Consider the following 19,035-nt stretch of genomic DNA (forward strand, 5'->3'; position numbering starts at 1 on the left):
TAAACATTAATAATAAAACATTATCGATTAAACATGTGAATTAAATAAAATACCAGAGCAAAAGGAAGCTACAGATTTTTGGTTATTGAGTAGAGCTACTACTCGTGGAACAAAGCTGCTTTTATGTCTGGCTGTGGCAGCTTTGACAGTCAGGATTCAGAGGGAAGTGATTCAAAAAGTTTTTTGTGGCCAGGGTGAGAGGGGTCAGAGATGATCTTACCCGCTCGCTTCCTGGCCCTTGCAGTGTACGGTTGTTGTTGAACCAGGTCCGTGTCCTAGTTGGAATGCAACTGTCCTCGCAAAAGCTGACATATGATGATACAATGTCTCTATATTAATCGAGGCTTGTGGTTTCTTCCCTGAACACGTTCCAATCCGTGCAGTCAAAGCAGGATTGTAGGTTCTCAATGCCCTTGCTTGTCCACCTTTTTGTTGTTCTGACCATAGGCTTAGCAAACTTTAGTTTCTGCTGGAGGTAGACAAAAGTGCTGGAGAAACTCAGCGGGTGCAGCAGCATCTATAGAATGAAGGAAATAGGCAAAGTTTCGGGACAAAACCCTTCTTCAGACTGATGTAGCGGGGGGGGGGGGGAGAGAGAAGAAAGGAGAAAGGAAGAGGAGGAGCCAGAGGGCTGAGGGAGAGCTGAGAAGGGGAGGAGACAGCAAGGGCTACTGGAAATTGGAGAAGTCAATGTTCAAATTTCCATTTGGAATATTTTGGAGGACCAAGAAACCAAGAACCATGCCGCTGGGGTGCAAACTGCCCAAGCGTGCTGCTCCTCCAATTTCCGTTGGTGCTCACTCTGGTCATGGAGGAGGCCCAGGACAGAAAGGTCGGATTCAAAATGGAAGGGGGAGTTGAAGTGCTGAGCCACCGGGAGATCAGGTTGGTTAATGCGGACCGAGCAGAGGTGTTCGGCGAAACGATCGTTAAGCCTACGCTTGGTCTCACCGATATAGATCAGCTGACATTTAGAGCTGAGGATGTAATAGATGAAGTTGGAGGAGGTACAGGTGAACCTCTGTCGCACCTGGAACGACTGCCTGCCTGTAGGTCGGAATAAGGTGAACTAGACAATGATCAGAGAGCCCCAGGCCCGCCTGGGGAACAGAGCGATATGCGTTCTTGATTGACCTGTAACAGTGGTCAAGTGTTCTCTCCCCTCTGGTGGGGCAGGTAACCCGAAGACTGTATTTGGAACATCACGGCTGAGGTCAGCTTTGTTAACGTCCTCCAAAACAATGACCATGGAGTCCGGGAAGTCACTCTCTACCCTCATGACCTGGTCAGCGAGTTGCGTTTGCACCTCACGTACGCAGGCATGAGGGGGGGGAGGGGGATGTAAACTCCAGCAAGAATAAAGGAGTTAAATTCCCTCAGAGAGTGGAAGGGTTTGCAGTTTATAAAGAAGGATTCTGGGTTGGGAGAGCAGAAGTTTGACAGTACCGTGATGTCGCTGCACCATCCTGGTTGGTATAGAAGCATAATTCCACCGCCTCTTGATTTCCCCGCTGCCTCTTTGTGGTCCGCTCTGTGAAGTTGGAAGCCAGTCAGTTGCAGCGCGCTGTCCGGGTCGACTCACACAGCCAGGTCTTGGTGAAGCACAGGGCAGCGGCTTGAGAGAAGTCCTTGTTTGTCCGGGCAGGATTTGCAATTCATTCACATTGTTATTGAGAGAACATACGTTTGCCAGGAATATGCTCGAGAGTGGTGTGCGTGATCCTTGTCGCCGGAGTCGGGCGAGTGCTCCAGAGCGCTTCCCACGGGTCCTCCTCCATCTAAATGCTATATTTAAGAGGGAGTTAGATGTGGCCCTTGTGGCTAAAGGGATCAGGGGGTATGGAGAGAAGGCAGGTACAGGATACTGAGTTGGATGATCAGCCATGATCATATTGAATGGCGGTGCAGACTCGAAGGGCCGAATGGCCTACTCCTGCACCTGTTTTCTATGTTTCTATGTTTCAAGACCTTGAAAGCAGTCCCAGCCCTGCTGACGAGTATGTCCAAATAATCCAGCGAGTGAGAGCAATCCGGAACGATGTTTGGACGTACTGTATGTCCGATGTTAATGAGTACCTCTCTCGTGAAAGTAATCTTTGTAGGGTTTTCACAGTCAACACAAACAAACAAACACACACAAAACAGCAAGGAGCACAAGTTCTGGAACAAAAGTTAATATCTACCTGGCTAGAAAGTTGTGGTACAAGTGCAACTGCACTGATGACTTTTCCTGGCGCTTCATTTCTATACAAAGTAAAATGTATTGTCAGTCTTCATATTAACAAAGCTCTCTGAGGCAAAACATTACATTGAACAACTCAATACGTTATTTGTTCATGTCAGGAATCCACTTCGTGCCCAAGTCCTAGTTAGATCGGAAGTAACAAATAGGATATTCGCAACCCACCTACCCTCATATCATGGTCCTCTGCGAATAAGCTGTGGACCCTGCTGGGAATTGGAACCAGGGATGCAGAAGTACAACTGTGAATGTCAAAGAAGGAGCTAGGCGGAGGAGAGTATTAGTTGACTGGGGATTGGTTGGTTCTGTGGTCGAGGAAGAACAGAGGGCTTAGTGAGACCCTCCTGGTGGGGGATGGAGGTGTAGAATGACTGGACATCCATGGTGAAGTTGAGGGAATGGGGGCCTACGCGCCAACTCTCAGACACCTCCTCCTACTTGTCCTTGGACCATGACCCTACAGACGAGCACCAGGCCACTATCTCCAGCACTATCACTGACTTCATCACTTCTGGCTCCCTGCCCTCCCGAGCCTCCAACCTCATCATTCCCCAGACCCGCACGGCCCGATTTACCTTCTACCCAAAATCCACAAACCTGATTGTCCTGGCAGACCCATTGTCCTACCAAACTTATTTCCACATACCTCGACTCCATCCTATCCTCCCCGGTTAAATCCCTTCCCTACCTATGTTCAAGACACCTCACTCCTTCGTCTACTCCAGGACTTCCGTTTTCCAGGCCCCCTCATCTTCACCATGGATGTCCAGTCACTCTACACCTCCATCCCCCATTAGGATGGTCTTAAAGCCCTCCTTTTTCTTCCTCGACCGCAGAACCAACCAATCCCCGTCTACTGATACTCTCCTCCGCTGGTCCTTACCCGTAACAACTTTTCATTTGACTCCTCCCATTTCCTCCAAATACAAGCGTAGCTATGGGCACGTGCATGGGCCCTAGCTATACCTGCCTCTTTGTAGGGTACGTCGAACAATCCTTGTTCGAGGAGTACCAGGGCCCGATCCCCAAACTCTACCTCCGCTACATCGACGACTGCATTGGTGCTACCTCCTGCACCCACACACAACTCACTGACTTCATCCATTTCACCACTAACTTCCATCCGGCACTCAAATAAACCTGGACCATTTCCGACATTTCCCTACCATTTCTAGATCTCACTATCTCCATCGCAGGAGATAGACTACTGACCGACATCCACTATAAACCTACTGACTCCCATGGCTATCTGGACTACACCTCTTCCCACCCTGCTTCCTGTAAGGTCTCCATCCCCTACTCCCAATTCCTCCGTCTACGCCGCATCTGCTCCCAGGATGAGGTGTTCCACACCAGGGCATCGGAGATGTCCTCATTCTTCAGGGAACGGGGGTTCCCCTCTTCTACTATAGATGATGCTCTCACCAGGGTCTCCTCTATACCCCGTAACTCTGCTCTCACTGCCCATCCCCCCACTCGTAACAAGGGCAGAGTCCCCCTTGTCCTAACCTACCACCCTACCAGCCGTCACATACAACAAATAATCCTCCGCCATTTTCGCCACCTCCAACGTGATCCCACCACTTGCCACATCTTCCCATCTCCTCCCCTGTCTGCTTTCCGCAGAGACCGCTCCCTCCGTAACTCCCTGGACAATTTGTCCCTTCCCACCCAAACCAACCCCTCTCCTGGCACTTTCCCTTGCAACCGCAGGAAATGCCTCACTTGTCCCTTTACCTCCCCCCTCGACTCCATTCAAGGACCCAAGCAGTCTTTCCAGGTGAGGCAGAGGTTTACCTGCACCTCCTCCAACCCCATCTATTGCATCCGCTGCTCTAGGTGTCAGCTGCTCTACATCGGTGAGACCAAGCTTAGGCTTGGCGATCGCTTCGCCCAACACCTCCGCTCGGTTCGCATTAACCTGATCTACCGGTGGCTCAGCACTTCAACTCCCCCTCCCATTCCAAATCCAACCTTTCTGTCCTGGGCCTCCTCCATGGCCAGAGTGAGGACCACCGTAAATTGGAGGAGCAGCACCTCAAATATTGCTTGGGCAGTTTACACCCCAGCGGTATGAACATTGACCTCAAATTTCAGGTAGTCCCTGCATTCTCCTCCCCTTCTCAGCTCTCCCTCAGCCCACTGTCTCTTCCTTTCTTCTTCCCGCCCCCCCCCCCCACCCTCATCAGTCTGAAGAAGGGTCTCGACCCGAAACGTCGCCTATTTCCTTCGCTCCGTAGATGCTGCCTCACCCGCTGAGTTTCTCCAGCACTATTGTCTACTGTGAATGTCAATGCACTCAGTTTTTTCACATTACATTACTCATCACTAGGCGAAGCTGAGAAGCTGAAAAGATTCAAAATAACCTGTCATGTCTGTATTCTGTGAAAACACTTCTGGCCAAAAGGGAACAACTATAAACTGCTTGGATTTCCTCTCAACTCCCAAAGATGTGTGTGTTTGCATGTTAATTGGTCTTTGTTAATTGCCGCCAGTGTGCCGGACATGGATGTGAAAGTGGGATAACATAGAATTAATATGAATCGGCAGATCAATGATTTGCGTGCACTTGTGGGCTGAAGGCCCCGTTTCCAAGCCATATCTTTCAAGTTAAGTCATTTTCTGTTCAATAATATTGATACTGCACAGAAATGAACAGCTCCATCATATAAAATATATTCTGCAGGAAAGAACTGCAGATGCTGGTTTAAATTGAAGGTAGACACAAAATGCTGGAGTAACTCAGTGAGGCAGGCAGCATCTCTGGAGAGAAGGAATGGGAGAGGTTTTTGGTCGAGACCCTTCTTCAGACTGATGTCAGGGGAGTGGGCGGTACAGAGATAGAATGTAGTCGGAGATAGTAAGAATGGTGGGAGAGCTGGGAAGGGGGAGGGGATGGAGAGAGGAAAGCAAGGGCTACTTGAAGTAAGATAATGCTAATACCGCTGGGGTGTAAGCTACCCAACAAAATATGAGGTGCTATTATTCCAATTTGCACTGGGCCTCTGACAATGGAGGAAGCCCAGGACAGTAAGGTCAGAATGGGAATGGGAGGGGGAGTTAAAGTGCTAAGCAACCGGGAGATCAGGTAATATCAGGCGGACTGAGCGGAGGTGTTCAGCGAAACGATCACCGAGCCTGCGCTTGGTCTAGCCGATATACAGCAATCGACACCTGGAACAATGGATACTGTAGATAAGGTTGGAGGAGGTGCAAGTAAATCTGTGCCTCACCTGAAAAGACTGTCGGGGTTCTTGGACGGGGTCGAGGGGGGAAGTAAAGGTGTTGCATCTCCTGCGGTTGCAGGGGAAAGTACCGGGGGAGGGGGTGGTTTGGATGGGAAGGGACGAGTTGACCAGGGAGTTGCGGAGGGAACGGTCTCTACGAAAAGTAGAAAGGGTTGGAGATGGGAAGATATGGCCAGTAGTGGGATCCCGTTGGAGGTGGTGAAAACGTCGGAGGATTATGTGCTGTATGCGACGGCTGATGGGGTGGAAGGTGGGGACAAGGGGGAGGGCGCGCAAGAACGGAGCTGCGGGGAATTGAGGAGACCCTAGTGAGAGCCTCATCTATAATGAAAGAAGGGAACTCCCGTTCCCTAAAGAATGAGGACATCTCCGATGACCTGGTATGGAAAACCTCATCCTGGGCGCAGATGCGGCGTAGCCGGAGGAATTAAGAGTAGGGGATAGAGTCTTTACAGGAAGCAGGGTGGGAAGAAGAGTAGTCTAGATAGCTATGGGAGTCAGTGAGTTTGTAATAGATGTCAGTCGATAGTCTGTTTCCTGTGATGGAGACGGTGAGATCTAGAAATGGTAGGGAGATGTCGGAGATGGTCCAAGTGAATTTGAGTGCAGGATAGAAATTAGTCGTGATGTTGATGAAGTCAGTGAGTTCTGCATGGGTGCAGGAGGCAGCACCGATGCAGTTGTCAATGTAGCGGAGGTACAGTTCGGGGATAGGGCCAGTGTACGCGTGGAACAGGGATTGTTCGACTCACCCTACAAAGAGGCAAGCAGAACTGTGGCCCATAGTTACGCCTTGGATTTGGAGGAAGTGGGAGGAGTAAAAGGAGAAATTGTTGACATATAAAATATGTCTCTGCATTTTGACATTAATAACAGCGCTATCTTCAACTCACCTCTCTTTCAATGTGGTAATGGTACCTTCGGTGTGTGCGTTGGCTGTAATGAGGTAAACTGCACCACTTTTGCAGGTTGCCAATACCTGGGCTTTTGAATGTCCATTTGATGATGCAGAGGGAACACAATAACTGGACTCCAGGATATGCAGACTCCTGATAGCACTGTCAACCGAAACGGCCAAGACTGATATTGGGAGACCTAAGAGAAAACATGGGTTTGGATCTTAATAATGTAAAGCCACATTTAGTAAATTTAGAGAGCTAAAAAATAAAATTAGTGAGCAATTAACTGCAGCTGTAAATTCATTCAAATTATTAGACCCGGGTTCGATCCCAACGACGGCAGGTTCGATCCCGACTATGGGTCCTATCTGTACGGAGTTTGTACGTTCTCCCCGTGACAGCCTGGGTCTTCTCCGAGATCTTCGGTTTCCTCCCACACTCCAAAGATGTACAGGAATGTAGGTTAATTGGCTTGGGATGAATGTAAAATTGTCCCTAGTGTTTGTAGGATAGTGTTAATGTGCGGGGATCGCTGGTCGTCGTGGACTCGGTGAGCCAAAGGACCCGTTTCCGTGCAGCATCTCTAAACTAAATAAATTAACTTAAATGACCAAATACTAAGGTAAATACCTACCCATGTACAGGTCCCATAATGTCACTGTCCCATCAGTAAGGCTAATCGCCAGGAGTGATGCACAGGTTTCTACAGCAGAACAAGTGATCGGAGACGCATTGGGCCACACAATGTTCGCTTTTGGCTCCAGATCTACAGAGAAGCAGAAATATTGAACAAGACTGTGGTTAGGGGATTAATGGTGTAAGGATGGAACAAGGGTCTTACGAAGATCTGAATCAAAATTCAATATTGTCCAGAAATTCATTCTGGTTCACAGCACTATATAGATGTTTCATTGCATTGCTTTCTGCCTCAGCAATCAATTCTACCGACTTCAGTGGAATTAATTTCAGCCACACAGATGTACAGCAGAGAAATAGGCTCTTTAGCTCACTTTGTCCATGCTGCCCATTTTACCTGTCACACTAATCCCATGCACCTGCATTAGATCTGTAGCCTTTAGATCTTGTCATTTCAAATATTTGGCTGGATGCCCCTTACATGTCGTTTGAATATCTATCTCCATGACCTGCTGCCTCCACCATCTTCAGGAGGCACATTCCAGATTCTAACCACATTCTACTGAAAATTAATCCTCCTCAGATCCATCCCAAGTTCCCTCCTCTCATGATACACCGATGACTTCTTGCTATAGACATCTCTACATTGAGTAAAATACTTTTACGATCTACCCTAATTAGCACCATGATTTTATATACATCAATCAGCTCACCACTCAGTATCCTCCACTTTGGGGAAACAAATCCAGCTCATCTAATTTCTTCTTATATCTAAAATTCAGTCAATATGCTCCTCGACACTCTCTTTAGCACAATTGCATTATTCCTAGAGTGTGGTGAGCAGAACTGTATTAATACTCCAGGTATAACTGGGCCAATGTTTTATTAAATTGTAACATAACAGTCCTATATTTTCTTCTATGCCACGGCCAAGGCAAGCATCCCATGTGCACCACCTTATACACCTGTGCGGTCAGTTTGGATCTGTGGACCTGTACTCCAAGGTCTTCTGTTCATTGGCATTCCATAGGGCCCTACCATTTACAGTGTCGTTTCCAGCTGTAATCAGGTAACTGATCCATCCTCTCACCTAGAGTGCGGTTCTGACCTGCCATCTACCTCATGGGAGACATTTGAACTATCTTTAATCGGACTTTATCAGATTTTATCTTGCACTAAATAATATATATTTATACATAATTGTGTACATACCTGAATACATAATTGTGGTGGTAGTAAGGTTATAGCAGTACTGGGAAGCGTGTTACATCATTAGAGATTGTGTGCATCGGACTGAGATAATAGACCAAGAAGCAATTTGCTACTTAAATGGATATTAAAGATACATAGCGCAATTTAAAGAAGACTAGAAAGTTCTCTGTGTGTCTTGAATATTACGTTTCTCTCAACAAACCGTGAAAGCAGATCAGCAATCCATTCATTTCATTGTTTGAAGAAATTTTGCTATAAACCAAAAATGCCTCCTGAATTTGAATGTCATTCTTCATATTTCAAGGTAATTTATTGTAAATTAAACTCTGAAAGCATCATGACAATGATAACAATACAAGACCTTCCTACACTGTTGTCATTATCCAAGATCTCTAGAAATAAAATGGTCCAACGTTTCTTCTTTAATGTACAGATTTTGGTTCAATTTTGAACTCTAAATTATGTGTAAAATTAACATCTGATTGTTGTAATATAAGCATTGAAGTTTTGTAGAGTTTGAGGAGAAAAAAGGGAGATGAAAGAACTTGAAGACTAAAAGTTTGATAAAAGTATTTAAGGCTTAGCTGCACTCAACAAAAAATATTCAATTTAAAGTTTTTTTGATTCAATTCAATGCAAAAAATTAGTGAAGTAATTGTAGAAAAGTAATTTTTATAACTTTCACTCTACAACTAACTACTAGACTTGTGTCTCTGTGTCTCTGTGATGTCTTTATTACTTGTTATATTCCGATTATATGTTATTATGTAAGGTGTCCTTGAGATTTTGTATGAAAGGCGCCCATTAAATATAAAATTTATTATTATTATTAAGTGGGACCTGTTGGGTCCCTGTCACACGGGAGGCCTGGTCCCCCAACGCAACCCGTTCCCCATCGCAATATTCCACTACTCACCCATTCCCCCAACGCAACCTGTTCCCCCAACGCAATATTCCACCACTCACGCATAGCACCCAACTGCGCAGGCATTCCCTCCCCCTCCTCTTCACCCTCCCTCTTCTTTCCTCTCTTTTCCTCCCCTCCCTCACCTCTGCCTCCCTCTCCTTTCCCCTACCATCAGTCACTCCCTCCCTCCATAACTCCTCTCCCCTCCCTACCCCCCTCCTATCTATCCCTCTATCCCCCACCTCCCTAGTATTCCTCCTCACCTACCCCACTGCCCTCCACTCCCTAACTCCCCCACTCCCCTCCCTCAATCCCTCCTCACCTCCCCAGGACGGCGATGAAGTTGTACTTGAGGCTGGGACTGTTGGGGGGGGGGGGGGGGCGAGCGTCCGGGAGCCGGGGAAGGGCTTCAGGCGGGGGCTGTGGTGGGAGGGCGAGCATCCTGTGGCCGGGGGAGGGCTTCAGACGGGGGCTGTCGGGTGCGGGGGGCTGGCGAGCATCTTGGGGCCAGGGGAGGGGGATGGCTAGGGGAGGCGAACCCAGCCCAGGGCCCAAGGGGGCAGAAATGAAATATAGATGGGAACTTACCTGTGGAGCCGTTGGTTCACCTTTGTGGAAAATAATTCTGGATAGGCCCCAACTGCACAGGGGCGGCTGAGGACCCATCGGGTGCCCTTTGTAACGCCAGTAAAGATGCGCATGGGAACTCTCCCCCAACTGCGCATGTGTAGGTGAGGGCACATTCCAGACTCTAACCACATTCTACTGAAAAACAATCCTCCTCAGATCCATCCCAAGTTCCCTCCTCTCATGATACACCGTTGACCTCTTGCTATAGACATCTCTACATTGAGTAAAAGACTTTTATGATCTACCCTAACTAGCGCCATAATTTTATATACCTCAATCAGCTCACCACTCAGTATCCTCCACTTCAGGGAAACAAATCCAGCTCATCTAATTTCTTCTCATAACTAAAATTCAGTCAATATGCTCCTCGACACTCTCTTTAGCACAATTGCATTATTCCTAGAGTGTGGTGAGCAGAACTGCATACGTACTCCAGGTATAACTGGACCAATGTTTTATTAAATTGTAACATAACAGTCCTATATTTTGTTCTATGCCACGGCCAAGGCAAGCATCCCATGTGCACCATTTTATACACCTGTGCGGTCAGTTTGGATCTGTGGGCCTGTACTCCAAGGTCTCTGTTCATTGGCATTCCATAGGGCCCTACCATTTACAGTGTTGGTTCCAGCTGTTATCAGGTAACTGATCCATCCTCTCACCAGCAAGAGTGCGGTTAGAAACATAGAAACATAGAAAATAGGTGCAGGAGGAGGCCATTCGGCCCTTCGAGCCAGCACCGCCATTCATTGTGATCATGGCTTATCGTCCCCAATCAATAACCCATGCATGCCTTCTCCCCATATCCCTTGATTCCACTAGCCCCTAGAGCTCTATCTACAGTGGCTTGCAAAAGTTTTCATACCCCTTGAACTTTTCCACATTTTGTCACGTTACAACCACAAACGTAAATGTATTTTATTGGGATTTTATGTGATAGACCAACACAAAGTGGTGCATAATTGTGAAGTGGAAGGAAAATGACACATGGTTTTCAAATTTTTTTACAAATAAAAAACTGAAAAGTGTGGCGTGCAAAAGTATTCAGCCCCCCTGAGTCAATACTTTGTAGAAGGTTCAAAGGTTCAAAGGTTGATTTATTGTCACATACACCTAGATGTAGTGAAATTCCTTTTGCCAATGCAGCACATAAGAAAGAATACAAACATAACAATAATAAATAGCTTTAACATAAATACATCCCCCCACAATGGTTCCCATTATGGGGGAAGGCACAAAGTCCAGTCCCATCCCCAATGTCCACCCATAGTCGGGCCTATTGAGGCCTCCACAGTTGCCTCTACGGAGGCCCGATGTTCCAGGCCGTCCTCGCCGGGTGATGATGTTCCGGCGTCGGGAGAGTCCTCTCAGTGGCATGGGAACCCTGGAACGGCCGCCTCCCTACTCGAGACTGTGGCTTCCGGAGCCGACAAGGCCGCGCCGAATGGAGCTCAACTGGCGATCTCGTCGCAAGATCCCAGGCTCCCGATGTAAGTTCAGCGCCGCCGCCCACAGCTCCGCGATGTTTTTAACGCCGGTCCCAGCTCACCGGAGTTCCAGCGCGGCGACCCAGGCAAGGCCCGCCCCGCAATGGCGCTCCAGCGCTGCACCGCCGTCCTCAGACCCGCAGCTCCACCGCATCCGATGCCGGTGCCGCCGCCGCCGATGCCGGTGCCACGCCGCCGATGCCGATGCCGATGCCGAGGCTCCGGGCGGTCCCCTCAGGAAATGCCGCTCCAGGCCCGCTGGTAGGCCGCGAGGACAGGTCGAAAGTGCAGCCCGGAGAAAAGCTGCATCTCCGACCAGGTAGGGACCCTGAAAATTAGTTTCCCCCTTCCCCCCCCCCCTCCCCCACACATAAAAAAGCCAGAACTCCTTAAAAACAAAACACTAAACTAACTAAAAATAAGAAAAAAGAAATGAAAAACAGACAGCTGCAGGCTAGGCAGCCATACCCCCTACAGGTCGGCGCCAGTAGAACCACCTTTCGCTGCAATTACAGCTGCGTCTTTTGGGGTATGTCTCTACCAGCTTTGCACATCCAGAGACTGAAATTTTTGCCCATTCTTTTTTGCAAAATAGCTCAAACTCAGTCAGATTGGATGGAGAGCGTCTGTGAACAGCAATTTTCAAGTCTTGCCAGAGATTCTCAATTGGATTTAGGTCTGGACTTTGACTGGGCCATTCTAACACATGAATATGCTTTGATCTAAACCATTCCAATGTAGCTCTGGGTCGTTGTCCTGCTGGAAGGTGAACCTCCGCCCCAGTCTCAAGTCTTTTGCAGACTCTAACAGGTTTTCTTCCAAGATTGCCCTGTATTTGGCTCCATCCATCTTCCCATCAACTCTGGCCAGCTTCCCTGTCCCTGCTGAAGAAAAGCATCCCCACAGCATGATGCTGCCACCACCATGTTTCACAGTGTGGGTGGTGTGTTCAGGGTGATGTGCAGTGTTAGTTTTCCGCCACACATAGCGTTTTGCATTTAGGCCAAAAACTTCAATTTTGGTCCCATCTGACCAGAGCACCTTCCTCCACATGTTTGCTGTGTCCCCCACATGGCTTGTGGCAAACTGCAAACGGGACTTCTTATGGCTTTTTTTCAACAATGGCTTTCTACTTGCCGCTCTTCCATAAAGGCCCGATTTGTGGAGTGCACGACTAATAGTTGTCCTGTGGACAGATTCTCCCACCTGAGCTGTGGATCTCTGCAGCTCCTCCAGAGTTACCATGGGTGCTTCTCTGATCAATGCTCTCCTTGCCCAGCCTGTCAGTTTAGGTGGACATAATTGTGTACTTGAATACATAATTGTGGTGGTAGTAAGGTTATAGCAGTACCGGGAAGCGTGTTACATCATTAGAGATTGTGTGCATCGGACTGAGATAATAGACCAAGAAGCAATTTGCTACTTAATTGGATATTAAAGTTACATAGCGCAATTCAAAGAAGACTAAAAAGTTCTCTGTGTGTCTTGAATTGTACGTTTCTCTCAAAAAACCATGAAAGCAGATCAGCAATGCATTCATTTCATCGTTTGAAGAAATTCTGCTATTAGCCAAAAATGTCTCCTGAATTTGAATGTCATGCATCATATTTCAAGGTAATTAATTGTAAATTAAACTCTGAAAGCATCATGACGATGATAACAATACAAGACCTTCTTACACTGTTGTCATTATCCAAAATCTATAGAAATAAAATGGTCCCTGATTGTTGTAATATAAGCATTGAAGTTTTGTAGAGTTTCATTTACAGCACAGGGCAACGGTGGGCCAAAAATCGTACCGTTTTTGCGCAATTAGAGAAACAATGCAAACCTGCAGATAACAAGATGAGAGTTTTCGTTATATATAGATACACAATGCTAATCAAGCAGATAACTTTTTCCACGTATTTTATCTGGATATCAGGATATTCTGTTTTATTTGTAGAAACCAATAAGAGTTATTGGATGAATTCACATTTTACGATTATATATAGAGTGGTACACACACCTATCTTTTCTTTTGCTCCTGGTATTTTCAGTATGTAATGAAATAGAACATGGCTGCCATTCCACCACACACACAAGTCATTGGGTAGACCTAGAAAGAAATTACAGAAGATCAATTCAATTTCCTTGGATTTCCCAAGCTCATCCTAGAAAATTAAAATAACTTTGGAATAAATATTCTTTTCTCAAAGGAGAGTCTAACTTGGGCTTTCTGGTTTCATCTTTCTAGATTTTTTTAATCACAACCTCGCTGCCCCCACTACCTTCATTTTTGCCCCATCACCACAGAACTTGACCATTCATGTCAAAAGCCTCAGAGCAGTCCTTTAACGGAAACTGTCTTCTATGTAAAGTGCTCAGACAAGACGTACAGGTTTGTAGGTTAATTGGCTTGGAATAATTGTAACAAGATGAAGAAGGGTCTCAACCCGAAATGTCACCTATTCCTTCACTCCCTAGATGCTGCCTCACCCACTGAGTTTCTCCAGCATTTTTGTCTACCTGGAATAATAGTAAGGTGACCCTAGTGTGTGTAAGATCGTGTTAGTGTGCGGGAATCACTGATTAGCGTGGACACACGTTGGACCGAAGGGCCTGTTTCCATGTTGTATCTCAAAACTAAACTAAATGCGTTTTTTTGACGCTTCCAATATGATAACTATTTTAGTTTTGTTTATTTTTGCCACATGTACTGAGGTAGGGTGAAAAGCTTTTGTTGCACCAACATTGGTGAGCTGACATTTTGCCACGGCATTTTTTAATGGAATTTACTTTTATCATAGATTTGCAGTTCGGATGATGGGATGTAATTGTGACTTGACACTGACCTATTGACATGAGACCTAAGATTGACAAATATAGCCAGAACAGTCGCAAATGCAATGTCTCTGACAAACTTCGGAAACTTAATCAGTCCAAATTGAGAAGGGGCCACATCATAATTTACTATCTAAATGGCGTCAAGTTGGGAAAAGGGGAAGTACAACGGGATCTGGGGGTCCTTGTACATCAGTCCAAGAAAGTAAGCATGCAGGTACAGCAGGCAGTGAAGAAAGCGAATGGCATTTTGACCTTTATAACAAGAGGAATCGAATATAGGAGCAAAGAGGTCCTTCTGCAGTTGTACAGAGCCCTAGTGAGACCACACCTGGAGTATTGTGTGCAGTTTTGGTCCCCTAATTTGAGGAAGGACATTCTTGCTATTGAGGGAGTGCAGTGTAGGTTTACAAGGTTAATTCCCGGGATGGCGGGACTGTCATATGCTGAGAGAATGGAGCAGCTGGGCTTGTACACTGGAGTTTAGAAGGATGAGAGGGCATCTCATTGAAACATATAAGATTGTTAAGGGCTTGGGCACGCTAGAGGCAGGAAACATGTTCCCGATGTTGGGGAGTCCAGAACCAGGGGCCATAGTTTAAGAATAAGGAGTAAGCCATTTAGAACGGAGACGAGGAAACACTTTTTCTCACAGAGAGTGGTGAGTCTGTGGAATTCTCTGCCTCAGAGGGCGGTGGAGGCAGGTTTTCTGGATGCTTTCAAGAGAGAGCTTGATAGGGCTCTTAAAAATAGCGGAGTCAGGGGATATGGGGAGAAGGCAGGAACGGGGTACTGATTGGGGATGATCAGCCATGATCACATTGAATGGCGGTGCTGGCTCGAAGGGCCAAATAGCCTACTCCTGCACCTATTGTCTACCGTCTATAATGTTGTGCTATATTCCAAACAAACTGATGATGAATAAAATGATCATACACACTCTAGGATAGTGAATGGGTTGTTTAGAAAAATGTGTATACCAGCCAAATCCTTTCAAAGCTAGGGACTATAGAATGGTCTTGCTTTGTCCTTCATCACTCTACAGACATTATGCAGCTAAGATGGAAAGTGCTTTATTCCTTGTATTGATATGCGTTACCTTGATAGCTACAGCATTCAAACAAAAATCTTTAAGAATGGCCTTGTTCCTTCAGTTATGTTAGATACAATCTCAGAACAATGCACTTTCTATACAAAACAATCATGTGGCGGCACGGTGGCGCAATGGTAAAGTTGCTGCCTCACAGCGCCAGAGACCCGGGTTTGATCCTGACTATGGGTGCTGTCTGTACAGAGTTTGTACGTTCTCCCCATGCCCTGCGTGGGTTTTTCCGAGATATTGAGTTTCCTCCCACACTCCAAAGATGTACAGGTTTGTAGGTTAATTGGCTTGGTATAAATATAAATTGTCCTCAGTGTGTGTGGGGTAGTGTCAAACTCAGTGGGCCGAAGGGCCTGTTTTCATACTGTATCTTTAAACAAAATTAAAAAATGATCAAGTGGTGTAATGCAGTTTGATTTTTTTAGACTATAGTGTTCCCTATTTCAGGTGCATTGTTCGTAGATTCTCCATAGATATTAGCCTGCGAGGTAAAGTGGCTACTGAGTTCCCAGTCTTGGGTGAATTTTTACAGCAAAGGGTCAGGTGTAGGTCAGAAACTTTGCTTTTCTGGGAATGTGCAGAAAAAATAATCTGAAACACTTTCATGTACTTCCTTGCGAACAACAACACTGCTGAGACCAAGGGAAGACATCTTTAAGTCTTGTCATCATAAGGTCACAAAGGATAGGAGTAAAATTAGGCCATTCAGCCCATCAAGTCTACTCCACCATTCAATCATGGTGGGTCTATCTCTCCCTCCTAACCCCATTCTCCTGCCTTCTCCTCATAACATCATCAGCTATGCTTTGTGTAGACTTACAGATAAGGGAGACAAATAAAACACAATCTTCCCCTTTGATTAACAAGGGTTTTTTTTAATATCAAGAAAGGAAAAGGAAGCATCTTACCAACTTGTGTTTTCTGCTCCAGACCCACTGGAAGTAGCCGTCCAAGATTTAGAAAATGAATTGTTGGTTGACTGAAACATTCGAAAAACATTTCTACACTTTGGTACAAAATACAAATGCTTAAATGAGCAAAGATGTGTTCAAAAAAATCCATCCAGTTATTTTGCTGAATGTATTAAGAGTTTATACTTGTGCAAATCTCCCATTTTAGATGTTCTCTGGTTTTGCATTGTTACTTCAGACCAATGCACGTGATGTACAGTTTTAATTAGATAATCATCTTATCAACTTGCTTATCTTTGTCATGTGTGAGGAACTGGGGCAGCCAAGGGTAACCTACATGCTCATAGAAAACATGCAAACTCCACGCAGACAGCCCCAGAGTCAGGATTGAACTCAGGTTACCGGAGCTCTGAGGCAGCAGGTCTACGAGCTACTCCAGATGGGATGGTCCATCCCATTATGCAGTCACTTTACATTGCTGTTTGTAGGGGCTTGCTGCATACAAATTATTTGCAATGTCCAAATTATCTGCTGTGTTACTTAACATTTAAACGGTGGTTACGCTGCAAGAAGTACTCAGTTTAGTTTAGTTCATTGTCACATGTACCGAGGTACACTTTTGTTGTATGCTATCCAGTTAGCGGAAAGACGATACATGATTACAATTGACCCATCCATAGATACTGTAAATAGATTAGCTGTAAATACTTCGAGACATCCCAAAGGAATGTGAAGAGTACAGAATGGAAACAAGTACCGGTATTTCTTCTAATCTGTACTATTTTATGTCAATGTGTTAATGTGGAAATAGTAATGACAAAAACCTTTGCTTTTCTTCACTCTGTTCTGTTGTGTCTTTAGATAGGTAGGTCTCATACATTTCTTCAAATATTTTCTTTTCTCCATTCCACTGTTGTGCAGTAATTACATGGTTCTGGCCTGTACCAATAATGCTTCCATCATCAAGCTTCTGAAGAGCATCAAATGGATTTTTCCAAATGCAATCTATATGAAAAACAAAATATTGATCTCACATTAATGCAAATTTATGAGTATTTTAGTGGCGAGATCTGTGAAGATGCACGTACATTTGTTGAGCTATTCCCTTGTGACTGGAAAATGGAACTAGCTGTTCCTTGACATTATGTGTTTCTCTCACCCACTTCAGAGGATCTGCAGCAACCATTTACTTCTAGTACATCATTCATTTCCCAGATGACAAGTGAAAATTGTGTGGTAAAGGAAAGGAATTAATGGCGAAAGAAGCAACTTCTGCCCAACTAATCATAGATGATATATTTTCTCCCAGTCTCTCATTCTTTAGTTTTTGTTCACCTAATAACCTTTTCATTTGTATTATTCCTCTGTTCTGGAGAAAGAAATAGAGAAGGGAAATCAAGAATCAGAAGATATTGGTTTGTGAGAGGGGAAGGATTTGAAAGGAACCCGAGGGGCAACGTTTTGGAACGAGGGGCCAGAAGAGGTAGTTGGGGAAGGTACAACAACAATGTTTAAAATACTTTTTACAAGTATATGGATACAAAAGGTTTACAGGAATATGGGGAAAATTCCTGAGGTGAGACGAGCGAACATGGGGCATCTTGCTCAAAGATTGTAGGTCAACCACTACAAAAATTGTATCTATCATCCTACCTTGAAAACTTACTAAGGATGGCCAATAACATTTCCTCTGTTCCAACCACGTTCTGAATAGTGAGTACAATTTGTTACCATCAAACCGGAGGTATAGGGTTCCAAAATTTAATAAGGTTAGAATGAAGGGCTCTTTTGTGCACCAGTCAATCCTTGAACTAAACACGGCGCTTAATCCCAGATCAAACGTACGCTGACGGGCCATAAATGTGGTCTTCTGTTATTGTAATGTCTTGTCGAATGTGGGTATTTTGGGATCCTATCTTGATGCGTGTCTTCTTTCGCCCCTATTGTCTATTTAGTGAAGCTGTAAATGGAGCTTCTGTGATGTAAAACAAATTTCAGACTTGCTCTGACAATAAAGTATTATCGTATCGTATCTTGATCGGCATGGTCAAGTGGGGCTGAAGGGCCTGTTTCCATGCTGGGTGACTCTAAGATCATGATTTAAGATGTTAACGTTATCTATCTCTCAACAAACGCTTGCCTGTTCTACGTTTTTCAATGATGTCTATATTTTTTACTTTTGCCTCAGGTATTGTATCTGCTTGATGCTGGGTGAAACTTCACTGAACTAAAGGAACAACATGACTTGCAGAGGCATTTTGGTTTTTAGGTCAATCGTCCACTGTAAATTATCCCTCGTGTGTCGGGATTGGATGAGAAAGGGGGATAATATAAAACGAGTGTGAACAGGTGATTGATGGTAGGCATTGACCCAGTGGGCCGAAGAGACTGTGCCCATGCAGTATCTCTAAATTAAAATAAATGACTAATTCACATAGCAATTACCAATCATTATCTTACTGCTTACACCATTCTAATATCCTTCACCAAAATGCGGAAGTTGCTCAATGTAAGTAAGCATTCCTCTCTGTTTATCTAGTGGTACATTCAAAGTAATGATAGAATTGCCAGAATAAATATGTTCTGCATATTCCAAAGAACATTTCGGTAAGAAATCCACTAAAATCCACATGACAAATCTTTTGCAGGCAATTTTAAGTCAATTTGAATCCTGCTGCAGATGCTGCCTCTGAACAGGATGCTAGTTTGCCTTTACTTCAATCACTTTTCAGAACCAAATCCAGAGCTGAGAGCTGGCTTAAAAGTGGAGATTGTTGTTACCTGATTTGCCTGATTTGCCTTTATGTGTGTTGTCAGGCACTGTTGTCAGGGAGATAGTCCCATTGCCAGTTTACAATAAAACTTTTATTAACACTATTTCCACTTAAGCACAAAAAAAATCTCCCAATTATGGCACATGCCTATTATCAATAATCAG

General features: G+C 45.1%; 1 protein-coding gene across 4 annotated transcripts in view; it reads right to left on the bottom strand.

Moving 5' to 3' along the window:
- The window catches only part of wdr93 (WD repeat domain 93), a 65,320-nt gene that overhangs the window by 13,759 nt on the left and 32,526 nt on the right, over nt 1-19,035 (bottom strand). For all 4 annotated transcript variants that reach the window (XM_033050202.1, XM_033050203.1, XM_033050200.1 and 1 more), the window contains exons 8-13: nt 16,922-17,102; nt 16,095-16,165; nt 13,270-13,359; nt 7,024-7,155; nt 6,384-6,585; nt 2,184-2,244 (exon numbers count right to left, since the gene is read on the bottom strand). In XM_033050202.1, coding sequence (XP_032906093.1) covers nt 2,184-2,244; nt 6,384-6,585; nt 7,024-7,155; nt 13,270-13,359; nt 16,095-16,165; nt 16,922-17,102 — 737 coding nt within the window. The remainder of the gene's footprint in view (nt 1-2,183; nt 2,245-6,383; nt 6,586-7,023; nt 7,156-13,269; nt 13,360-16,094; nt 16,166-16,921; nt 17,103-19,035) is intronic.

The sequence above is a fragment of the Amblyraja radiata genome, chromosome 34, assembly GCF_010909765.2.
Source record: "Amblyraja radiata isolate CabotCenter1 chromosome 34, sAmbRad1.1.pri, whole genome shotgun sequence".
In the NCBI taxonomy this organism is placed as follows: domain Eukaryota; kingdom Metazoa; phylum Chordata; class Chondrichthyes; order Rajiformes; family Rajidae; genus Amblyraja; species Amblyraja radiata.